At 38.7% G+C, this 12,599-nt stretch overlaps 1 protein-coding gene across 1 annotated transcript in view; it reads left to right on the top strand.

Annotated features, from left to right (window-relative positions):
* The window catches only part of Slc31a1 (solute carrier family 31 member 1), a 49,776-nt gene extending 37,979 nt beyond the window's left edge, over positions 1–11,797 (top strand). The window contains exons 4-5 of the mRNA XM_004638489.2: positions 6,941–7,109; positions 8,555–11,797. Of these exons, the coding sequence (XP_004638546.1) occupies positions 6,941–7,109; positions 8,555–8,756 (371 nt within the window). The 3' untranslated portion in view covers positions 8,757–11,797. The remainder of the gene's footprint in view (positions 1–6,940; positions 7,110–8,554) is intronic.
* The last annotated feature ends 802 nt before the right edge of the window (positions 11,798–12,599 follow it).

The raw sequence follows: 12,599 nt of genomic DNA, 5'->3' as shown, positions 1-12,599 counted from the left end.
TTTTTTTAGACAGTGTCTTACTATGCAGTTCAGGCTGGCCTTGAGCTCACTTTGTAGCCCAGGCTGGTCTCGAAGTTGCAAGGATCCTCATGCCTCAGCCTTCTGATCACAGACAGGAGTGTGCCACCACACCCAGCTTTATTTTTGAAACAACAGAATAAATAATTTGTGGAATTATTTGAACTTCTCCCCACTATATAAAGAGAGAAAAAAAGAAAAAAGAATATTCTCATATTAGAAAAACTATATTTACACTTGTGTATCTAGCATATTTCACTTAACATTATGTTCTCAAATTGCATTCATCTGCCTATAAATGCCTCAGTGTTATTTCTCTATGACTGAGTAGTATTCCATTGTGTATAAATACCACATTTTCTTTATATCTTCATCTGTTGATGGATGTATATCTGTTTCCAAGATCTAGTTATTATAAATTTTGCTATTAACAGGGATATGTATGTATCCCTGTAATATGATGACTAACTTTTTGAGAAGAAACCTAGAAGTGGAATAGCTGGGTCAAATGGAATTTCTATTTTATTTTTTTGAGCAATCTCCTCAAATGATAGCCATTCTTTTTGGGTTAAAATGGTATGTTAGTGTATTTGTAATTTGCATTTCTGTAAAGGCCAGCAGTGATGAATATTTTTTTATTTATTGGCCATATGTACAGTTGCCCTTTTTTACTGAGTCTTTTGTTTTCAGGGGTCTAATTTTTTTGAGTAATTTATATATTCTAGATTTTTAGTCCTCTTCAGATGGCAAAAAATTTTTCCCATTGTGTAGGTTGTCTGTTGGCTATTTCCTTTGCTGCACAGAAGTTTTCAAACTTAATATGATTCCATTTGTTCATTTTTAGCATTTTTTTCTTGAGCCATTGGGGTTCTATTCATAGAGTCCTGTCTATACCTATGTCTTCAAGAGTTTTACTATTTTACCTTCTAGCAGATTGCCTCTGTATTACCATTTTTTCCCATAATTTTATTGAGAAACAAATAGCAATGAGACAGTTTCAAATCAAATTGGTAGGACAGTTTCGATAATTAACACATTGCATACTCTCTTCCTTGTGGTTTGTATTACCATTTAGATCTTTGATCCATTTTGATTTTACTTGACCACATGGTGAAATATATAGGTCTAGACTCAGTCTTTTGCATGTAGATATCCAATTTTCTCAAAGTACCATTTATTAAAGACACTATCTTTCCTGAAGTGTGTATCTTTGGCATTTTTGTCAAAGATCAGATAGTTGGATGTACCTGGAGTTGTCTCTGCTCACCCTATTCTGTTCCATTGACAACATGCCTCTTTCTTTGCCGATATGATGCTACTTTAATCACAGTATATTATAAAATCACATTTGTAGTTTAACTTCAACTCTGGGATTGTGATTCCTCTTGTTTTGCTTTTGTTACCCAGGTTTGCTTTTGCTATTCTGGGACTCTTCTGGTTCTATATGAATTTTAGGATTATTTTCTCTAGATCTGTGAGAAATACTGTTGATATTTTGACTGAGATTGCATTAAATCTGTGTATTAGTTTGTATGTATAGCCATTTTGGTTATATTAGTTCTGCTGTTCCAGGAACAGGAGGTCTCTTTATATTTTCTAATGTCCTCTTTGATCTCCTTTATCAGAGTACAGTAGTTTTTGTTTCAGAGGTCTTTCACTTCCTTGGTTACCTTAATTCTTAGGTAATTAATTTTTCTTGGTACTATTATGAATAGTGCTATTTTCCTAATCTTCTCAACAAGTTCATTATTAGTGTAGAGGAATGCTATTGATCTGTGTGTTTATCCTGCTACCTAGCTGAATTTGGTTATTAATTTTAGGAGCTTTTTGGTGGAATTTTTTTGAGTCTTGTAAGATTGAGGATCATCCCACCTGCAAATGGTACTTTAAATTTTGTCCTTTCCTTTTCATATCCCTTTTATATTTCTTTTTCTTGACTGATTGCTGTAGCTAATGTTTTGAGAATTATGTTGAACAGAAGTAGTGATATTGGATATCCTTGTCTTTTTCATTATTTTAGATGGAAAGCTTTCAGTTTTTTCCTATTTCATGTGATATTGGGCCTAAATGGCTTTTATCAGATTGACATAATACCGTGTTTGTTTTGCGGTACTGGGGGACATAATATCCTTTTATTCCTATTTTCTTCAGGGTTTTTATCATCAATGGATGTTGGATTTCATCAAAGGCTTTTTCTGGTTCTACTAAGATGATCATGTGATTTATTTATTTTTTTTTTTTTTTGCGGAACTGGGGATTGAACTCAGGCCCTTGTGCTTGCCAGGCAAGCACTTATTCTACTGAGCCATCTCCCCAGCCCCGATCACGTGATTTTTGTTCTTGTTTCTTTTCTTTTTTTTTTTTCCCCCTGTATTTAGGACAGGGTCTACAGAGTCTCACTATGTAGATCAGACTCTAGTGATCTGCCTCTGTTCAGCCTCCCAAGTGCTGGGATTACAGGTGTGTGCCACCATGCCCAGTCTCAATCACATCTCAGCACTCCTTGGGAGGGAGGCGCATAGTAAGGCACAGCAAGGCACAGCATGCCAGGGATCGAGCCCAGCCACTGTGCCCTGCCTAAGCAGGCGTTTTACTCCACTAAACTATCAGGCTGGTCCTTTGTTTCTGTTTATGTGATGGCATTCTGTTTATGTGTCAATTTGCATATGTTGAACCATCCCTTGCATCTCTGGGATTGAAGTTTACTCAGTCATGGTATATGATCTATTTGATGATTTGTTGCAGTCTGTTTGCCCTTATCTTGCTGAGGTTTGTTTGTTTGTTTATTTTGTAGCCAGCTCAGCCTACCCTGGGGCAGGGCTGGTGTGGCATATGGTGCTGGGGATCGAACTGTGGTCTCTGAGCTTGCCTAAGCTTGCCTAAGTGGTGCTTTAGACTGCTGAGCTATCTCACCAGATCACTGCTGAGGATTTTTGCATCTATGTTCATTAGAGAGCTTCGCCTGTAGTTCTCTTTCTTTGGTTAAATCCTTGTCTGGTTTTAGGATCAGGGTAATATTAGCACCTAAGAATGAGTTTGGTAGGCTGGGAAGATAGCTTGGCAGTCTAAGTACCTTCCTGGTAAGCACAAGGTTCTAAGTTCAATCTCCAGTACTTCACGCCTGTTATCCCAGCACTGGGGAGGCTGAGGCAGGAGGATCACTATGAGTCTAAACTACATAGTGAGACCCTGTATCAACAAATCAAAAAAGAAAAGAATGGTTTTGGGAGTACTCCTTCCTTCTCAATTTCATTAGTTTGAGGAATATTGATGTTAACTCCTCCCTGAAGTTCTTTTAGAATTCAATAGTAAATCCATTAGGTTCTGGGCTATTTTTTTTGGTAGGTTTTTTATTATTTCTTCAATTTCATTGCTTATTATTGGATTCAAGATTTTTAAGTCATCTTGGTTCAGTTTTAGTAACATATTTATCTAGAAATAGATTTCTATAAATAAATATATATAAATAATATTTTTTATCTATAAATATATATATATATATTTGTGGAATAGCTGCTAATTTTCTAGATTTCAGAGGTATCTGTTGTAATTTTACCTTTTTTCATTTCTTTGGGTTTTTTTCACCTTTTTAATTTCCAATTGCATTGATTCTTTCCCTTTTTTTAATTTTCTTGATAAGATTGGCTAAGGTATGTCTATTTTATTATTTCAAAGAACCAGCTCTTTGAGTATTTTATTGTTGTCTTAGTCTCTGTTTCATTGATTGCCTTCTGATCTTTATAGTTTCCCTCCTGTAAGCTCTGAATTTGTATTGTTCTTGTTTTTCTAGACCTTGAGATACGTCATTAGGTTTCTTATTTGGGCCGTTTTTCTGACGTGGGCATTTAAGCTATAAACTTCCCTCATAGCCCTGCATTCATTATGTCTCGTAAGGTCTGGTATGTTGTACTGTTGGTATCGTTTAATTCTAGGAACTGTTTTATTTCTTTCTGAATTTCTTCTGTGAACCAAGGATTATTAAAGAGTGTATTGTTTAATTTCCACATGTTTGCATAATTTCTGTGGTTTCTTTGCTACTGATTTCTACTTGCATTGCTGTGATTTAATGATCTTAATAATATGCATGGTACAATGTCTGTTCTTTTACATTTACTTAAACATACTTTATTAGCTAGTACATGGTTTATTTTGGACTAAGTACCATGTGCTACTGAAAAGGATGTGTATTTGGTTGTTGGGTGGAACATTCAACAGATATCTATTAAGTCCTTTTGTTCAAAGGTTTGATTCAATTCTGATGTTTCTTTGTTGATTTTTTTATTTAGTTAATCTATTTTGATAGTAGGGTACTGAGGTCCCCCACTATAATTATATTGATGTTTATCTGATCTTTTATGTCCATAAGTGTTCGTTTTATGAAGTTGGGCGCACTATAGTTTGGTCAATTATATATTTTATAATTATTATCTCTTCCTGTTGAATAGTCTGCTCACCAATATGTAATGTCCTTTTTTGTCTCCTTTGATCAGCTTTGGCTTAAAGTTCACTGTGTCTGAAAATGGGTTAGGTATTTCTGTTTGGTTTTGGATTCTATCAGGCTTTCTTTTTTTGTGGCCGGCTCAGCCCACTCTGTGGGCAAGGCTGGCATGGCATGTGGTGCCAGAGATCAAACCAAGGTCCCTGCACTTACCCAAGCAGGCACTTTTGACCACTGAGCTATCTCACCAGCCCCCCTGCAGGCTTATCTTTGAATCCACAAAATTCATTTGTTTTGAGGAAAAGGGGAGCATTTAGTTCAGGTAATATGTTAAATTAACAATGTGATAACCTTGTTCAACACTTTACAAGCTTTTTGATCATGGTAGAAGGGTTTAGTATCAAAATGTCTATTCAAGAAATGTAGTCAAGCTGAGTATGGTGGCACAGGCCTGTAATCCCAGCATTTGGAAGCCTGAGGGAGGAGGATCACAAGTTGGAGGCTATCCCTGTCACAAGAAGAAAAAATAAAAATAAAAGGAAATGTCATCATGTACTTCAAAATAGGTTGTTTTAGGGATGCTAAGGTAGAGAGACTACTTGAGCCCAGGATTTTGTGACCAGCCTAGAAAACACAGTGATTCCTTTCCCCATCTGAGGAAAAGGAAAAGATTGTTTCCTTTTTTCTTTTTTTTTTAAACAGGGTCTCACTATGAAGCCCTGAAGTTGAACTCATAATCCTCCTGCCACAACCTCCTAATCTGCTGGCCAAATAGCTCAGCAGATTAAAGCATCTGCCTAAGCAGATACAAGTGCCAAGAGTTCCCTCCCCCAAGGGCATGCGAGGTGGCAATTGAGACTGGGCGTGGTAGTAGGCCTGTAATCCCAGCATTTGGGAGGCTACAAACAGGAGGATCACTATGAGTCCAATCTACTCAGTGAGACCCTGTAGACCCTGTCCTAAAATACAAAAAATAAAAATAAAAAATAAATAAATGCTGGGGTTATAGGTGTCTTACCACGCCCAATTTATTACCTTTTTTGTATTCTACTTTATGTGTTTTAATGTCAAATAGCTAATTTCATGATCAAGCAGCCAGACCAAAAGATTATTGTTCAAATAATTAGGGGAGAGGGAAGAAGTAGGGATTGCATCTAGGGCCTTTGTACTGAGCTATATTGTTGTTGTGGGTTGCTCAGAATATGAACCAGATCAGCCAGATTGGAACTTGGAAAGCCATTTAATACTGAGCTCAGGGCCCCCATCAGCTCTCACACAGGAAAGGACGGAAAGGCAGCTAGCCCACGAAGCAGGAGGGCTTTTAAAACATGAAACCACATTCGGGTTTGGTAAACAAATTCATTGTCTGACACAAAACAGTGCTTTCAGGGTCATTGTGACCACTATCCAAACTAAATTTCCTGGGGCTTTGTTTTAGTTTCTGGTTATCTTGCACCTGAGTATCTGCAAGCAACCTTACGTAGCCTGAGGTTACAAGAAGTTAAATCCCTTTTAGTTTCCTTTTGAAGTCATCTCTGTTATCTAACTTTGTTAACAGGAATTGGTGAGGTAGGAATTTTATCTAGCAAACAGCAAGAAGCAGCCACTATTTACTAAACAATTTAGAATAGTGGTGAGTATACATTTTTACACAACAGAAAACACAAGATTTACATTTATAGTCTAAAATGTGAGTTGACCCATTACAATTGTCAGCTCACCCCTCCCCACCACATCCCCTCCCTTTGAGACAAGGTCTCACTGATTTGTTAAATTGCCCAGGCTGGGCTCAAACTTATAATCTTCCTGCTTCAGCCTCCCAGTTCTGGCATTACAAAGCAGACAGTTTTTCTGTACCTTATTCAGTAAATAAACTTGGCTCAGTATCACAAGCCTGTATACCCAGCTCCTCAATTGACAGAAGTTCCCTTGAGCCTAGGCAACATAATGAGGTGCCATCTCAAAAAAAAAAAAAATTTAACTGGTTAATATGAGAACAATAATAATAATAAGTCAGGCATAGTGACATACACTTGTGATCACAGGTACTTGACAGGCTGAAGCTTAATAGAGAATCACTTAAGCCTAGGAATTTGACATCAGCCTGGGAAAAATAAGCAATTCTGGGGGATTGAGGTAAATGGGAAGAGGGAAGGAGGAAGAAAAGGATGGAAAAGTGTGAATTGGAGAGTGAGGGTCTAACTCAGTGGTAGATCATGTGCTTAGATACATAAGGCTCTGGGTTCAATCCTTAACCCCTGCCCCCAAAAATAACTATGAAATATGTTCTTTAGCAGAGGCAATGGCTTTCACTAACAACATCTGCACTATTCTCCTATCTGGGCAGGTGAAAAACTAACTACAACCATTCTTAAAAACTGGGAGTAGCACTTTTTCTATGTTGTCTTTCTAGTTGAACATACACACTGGCTACTGATTTTGCATATATTTAACGGTACCTCCATCTCTTTCTTCCCTACCTAGAAATGGCTGGAGCTTTTGTAGCAGTGTTTTTACTAGCGATGTTCTATGAAGGACTCAAGATAGCCCGAGAAGGTCTGCTGCGTAAGTCACAAGTCAGCATTCGCTACAATTCCATGCCTGTCCCAGGACCAAATGGAACCATCCTCATGGAGACACACAAAACTGTTGGGTAAGAAGATTCAACATGAGGGCTGGGGAGATAGCTCAGTGGATTAAGTTCTTGCCTGGTAAGCGCAAGGTCCCGAGTTTGACCCCTGGTACCACCAATAAAAACAAAAAGAAGATTCAATATGTAATCTTCATGGAAATTCTGGAGAGCTAGCTTAGTTAAGCAGTAAGGCAAATAATAGTAGTCCCTCACTCAGTCACCTGAGTGAGGTAGAGAGGCTCCTGGATCCTTGCAAGTTCAAGGCCAGCTTGGGCTACATAGTGAATTCAAGGCCAGGTTGAACTACACAATGAGAATCCATCTCAAAAACAGGAATTTCCATTTAAGGTATAAAAGCATGGCAGAATACAAATTCTTTTCTATACAAAGTTTTACTGAGTTCTGTAGATATTCTAACAAAGTATGTGAATGGCTACTGCAGTCCCTCACTGTCAGGGTTTGACTTTCATGGACTCACTGTTTTGCAGGTTTTTTCCTATTGATTGGCAAATGCTTTTTTTGAGGTTCGGGATTTAATATAAATGTAGGTCTTAAAGCTAGATTGGACTTTATAAAATCCTGTAGACCAATATCTTGCTTTCAAGTGAACAGTATTATTTATTTTCACTGGACTCACAAACTTTACAGCCCCAACAAGTTGAGACTTCTCTAAAATGACAGAGAATGAGTATTAAAATCTCCTGATCAGGGCCCGGGAGATAGCTCAGTGGAATAAGCACTTCCCTGGCAAGCGCAAGGGTCTGAGTTCAATCCCTGGTTCCACCAAAAAATAAAATAACAAATGCCAGTACAACAAAAAGAACCTTACTCTGTTTAAAAAAAAAAAAAAAAAAAGTCTTTTTGGGGCTGGGGAGATGGCTCGGTGGTCTGGGGCACCTACTTGGAACAAGCTTGGCGGAGCACAGGTACCACGATTCGATCCCCCAGTGCCGCGTGCCGGCCAGCCCCGCCCCCTGGTGGGCTGGGCTGGCCACACACACACTCAATAAATAAATGTAATAAATAAAAATAAATAAATAATAAAAAAAAAAATCTCCTGATCTCCAATTCAATAATTTCTACTGTATCACTCAACTCACAGTTCCATTTATTTGTAGATTGTACACTTCACAAAGGTAGATGTCTCAAAAATATTTGAACAACTGTTACATATGAGGCGGCTTAGGGCTTTCCTTTTAGGATCCAAAGTGGAGATAAGATTACCTCTCCTTTCACCCTATTCTCTACAAGTGTACCTTCTGCCAACAGCACATAACCATATCTGTCCAGGGACGGCCCTAGGGTATTTCACTTCAGGGACAATATAAACATATACACATTACCCATGAGTCACCAAGTGGCTGTCAGGCAGTCCAGTTGAGGCTGACCATATAACCTTCTCCCTTTTTCTTTTGGCCTGCCATGCTCCTGTGAGTCTGATTGTTGTGTCCCTATTTATTCCCCAGGCAGCAGATGCTGAGTTTTCCTCACCTTCTACAGACTGTGCTGCATATCATCCAGGTGGTCATCAGCTACTTTCTCATGCTTATCTTCATGACCTACAATGGGTACCTCTGCATTGCAGTAGCAGCAGGGGCCGGAACAGGATACTTTCTCTTCAGTTGGAAGAAGGCAGTGGTAGTGGACATCACAGAGCATTGCCATTAACGTCAGAGTCCGTGGTGTGGCCTTATTGATTGCAGTGGGAAGCAGCTCAAGACGAAGACACAATTCCTGCTCCAATCATCCCTTCTTGTTCCTGTCTCTTTACACACACACATACACATACACCTGCTGAATAGAAGTTAGTTTACAGTTTCTTCTCCAGGGAATATTGTCTTTTCTAATAAGCTGAGACTTCCATTCCCCTTGCAGGAAGCTACCCGAGATGTCTTCTCCATCATCCTAGATTCTTGTCTAATCCAGATAGCTTTCTAGTCAACGATTTGATTGTCTGCTTCCTTTTTTTTAATCTGGGGTTTTTGTTTATAACATGATATATGAATTTGGTGGTTTTTTTTCTGGGTCAGTGATGGAAAGAGATTATCTTCAGCTAGTACTAAATGGCAGCTGAAAGATATTCTAGCCCAACTAACCCCCAGACTCAAACTTCACATTAAAAATTAAGCTCTTGTCTTTGGACTCCAAAAAAGGGGAAATACATTGTGCCTTTCTCTAGGTGTGATGTGTTGCACCAAAATCTTGGTAACATGCGAAAGAGTGATTTTGAGAGTAAATGTAGGCCCAGAACTTGTAGAGTATGTGTTCTTGAGTTGCTGACTCATTAGCTTGTATTCCACATAACGTTTTGATTAGAACGAGCATGTCAATCAAAAAAGACAATCAATTTGAGAAAACAGAATAGACATTTTAAAATAAAACCATTGACATTTTACGTTGACTTGATACCTTTGTTTATCCCAGCTTCACAAAGCAAGAGAGTTTGAATTTTTCCTCATTTTTATTTACATGTGTCTGCCTCAAAACCAGTGATTTTCAGACTTGTGCTTGCATCAGAATCATCTAGTTTGTTAAAGCACTCGTAATGGGGCCTTAACCCAGAGCCCTAAATCTGGCATTTCTAAGTTCCCGGGTGATGCTCTGGTGATGAACTAGAATAACACATTTTCAGAACGTCTGCTTACTGAAGAAGTACACCTCGGGTGGTGGGCTACCTGGTATTGGGCATGAGAATTTGAATTGCTGGTTGGTAGGTGGTATGTCTGGGCATGCCTCACCTAGGAAATGTTGTTGGTCATACTTGATCATTCCACAAACATTTACTCAGCTCCAACTCTGTGTATGCATACTCACACATATGAAGGACTATAAAACTATAAAGTACTTCTATCAACACATGTGAAGCATTAGTCCTCTTTTTTTTAAAAAAAAAAAAAAAGATCTGTGATTCCTTGGAAACAGTGTGAAGGCTGAGAGAGACCTTTGCTTTGCAGTAAAAATGAGCCAGTCATGGGGCCAGAAGGGCGAAAGTCCACCTTTCTCTTTAGAAAAACAGAGGAGTGTGGTCTGCTGCTGCCCAAATTTTCCTCAGCCTCTTGTCCATAATAGGTACATCCTTGTACACGGCATGACAGCCTTTATTATTACACTTGGGGGCTTTATTAGATCACACGTGGCCAAAACCTCTTTTCTCAATGAAGAATCACATTGAATTTTTATTCTGTTCAGTTGTTGGTCAATGCTGTAACCTTATTTCCAGACTACCTCTTTAAAGTGATTCTTCTTGTGCTTGTCTGTTCATTCCTGCCCTCCTTGGTGCTAGATCCAACTGTGCCTCAGGGCAGAGGAGATAAAAACAGTAATCCTGTTGTCCTGTGCTGTGGTTTTAAAATTTGTACTTTCTCTGTGGGTACCAATTAAATATTGAAGAAAAAATGTGTACTTCTGCATCTGTGAACCAAGAGTTACAAGCCTACCAGAGATTAAAATGTAAGAATCAACATTTAGACCTTTGTACTTTTTTTCACATTTCATTCCCTTGTAGTACTGATAATTAACACAAGCAAAGTGAGTGACAGGTACTTTACAGCCCAACATTAAGATAAATAACCTGTTGTATAAACAGCTTCTATTCCTTAAAAGCCAAGGAATAATAATACTATGAAGTATACATAAGAATTAATGCTTAGTGGTGACTCTGATGCTCTCTAGAAAGGCAGGCTTGAGCTGCTGTAGAATGCCTTCCAGGAACAGGACATTATCAGTGGGCTGAGAAACTCAAGGCCAGTTAAGATAAAATGCTATGACTATGAAACAGAGAAAAACCTCAGTTTGGGACAAGTCTTCAAGTGTTTGGGTAGAGATAATCTGAAAAACATGAGTTTAAGAGATCCTTGACAAGACTGCCAAAGGATGAAGCTAGTAAAGGAGAAAAAAGTTAAAGCTCAAGTTCATCTTTCTTGAGCTCACAGATTTTAATGACACAGTGATCTCATTGACTTTTCTGTATCTCTGTTCACTTAGAATTTAATGCCTGACCTCTGGCTTTTTTGGATCTAAACTTTTTTTTCCGTTTTTTTCCTTTTCACATGTTAGAAGACTCTGTCTCCATAGATATCTCCTTGGCATCTTATTTTGCTGACCTCTGTACCTTTCAGTTTATCCAGTGGGCATTGCTATGCTGTGGCTATAAGTACCAATCAGAAATTGGTATTTATAAACCGGGTAGAGACCTTAACAATGTGTCTGGAAGCAACTGTCCCACTTGAATTTCTACAAAGCTTGGTAAAAGGCTACCTAGTACCCACACCAGCATTATAAAATCTGGGGTGCTGTCTCTATGATGAAAGAACACTCAGCACCCCCACTGGCCACAGATGGAATCCTGTGTCCACTACAGCATTAAAAATTAAAGTTTCTTCAGTACTTCTATGGTAGAATTTTCAAAAATACCTTTTCAGGCTGTTAGTACTAGGATTGGGTTCCAGTCACAAGGGGATCCTCATAAGAAGCTGGGCGGTGATGCAGGGGGTACATACGCATGTTCTTTAAACTTGATCCTGCCCTTTCCAGCTGCTTCTTCAAATGATACATCTAAAGTCTGCATTCAAAATAATGCCTTAATCACTGGGTCTACAGTTTATGTTGACTGTTTTAGATTGTAAGCTCCTGAGAGCAGTATTGCTGTAGTGAGAATGTTTTAACAGTGTCATGTGCAAAGGAACAAAATAAATATTTTGATTTTGTGATTCTAGTATGTCTTTCCATCCAAGGTGCTATGAGATGCTGGTCTCTTCAGTCAGCATAAAGGCTAACCATTAGCATCAGTTTTTAAGATGTCAGGGTCTGTTAAGTGGCATGCTCCCACTGTCATCTCCCTGTACTCTTAAGTGATAGCCTAGCACATGCCAGAAGATCTACATGACCTTTTGCATAGAAGGCAGGATCGTCATGAAGCTGCATGTATATCCATATCCCAGGGATTCCTGAATTCAAAAGCTTACCATCATAATCCCTCTCCTGTTTATACCATCAGGAAGGACGCTCTGAACTGGGCTTGAAGGAGTTAACTGTAAAACTTGCAATGAGCTGCCTCTCCCTGGCACTGTGGTCCGCTCCCTGGCACTGTGGTAATGCCAGAATATTTGTGTCGTTTGCTGTGCTGCTGGCCCCCCATGGGCACCCTGCCATTCCTAAGTGCCTCCTTAGTGAAACATGAAGAGCAAGAACTTTGGAGTCAGTAGGCATGACTCTGAACTCTACCACTTACTAACAATGTGACTATAGGAAAAGTATTCTAACCTTCAGTCTTAGTTTTATTTGTAAGGCTTGTTTGAATTAGCAATTTGGATAAAGTACCCCACACAAAACAGGCATCCAAGCCATATGTTTTTATTATTTGATTATATTCTTCGTCTAGCACTTAGGAAAATGAAAGATAAATGCTTTTAGATAAGGTTAATAGCTCTACAAGCTTCTAACCAACTTACTGAGTTTGGGTAATCCAGAAATGAACAGATTCTAAGAAATAAAGTTGGATAAGATTGCAGT

This window comes from Octodon degus, unplaced genomic scaffold (assembly GCF_000260255.1).
Source record: "Octodon degus isolate 3935 unplaced genomic scaffold, OctDeg1.0 scaffold00098, whole genome shotgun sequence".
Classification (NCBI taxonomy): Eukaryota; Metazoa; Chordata; class Mammalia; order Rodentia; family Octodontidae; genus Octodon; species Octodon degus.
Note: the sequence above shows the minus strand (reverse complement) of the source record. Positions and strands in the feature narration are given on the sequence as shown.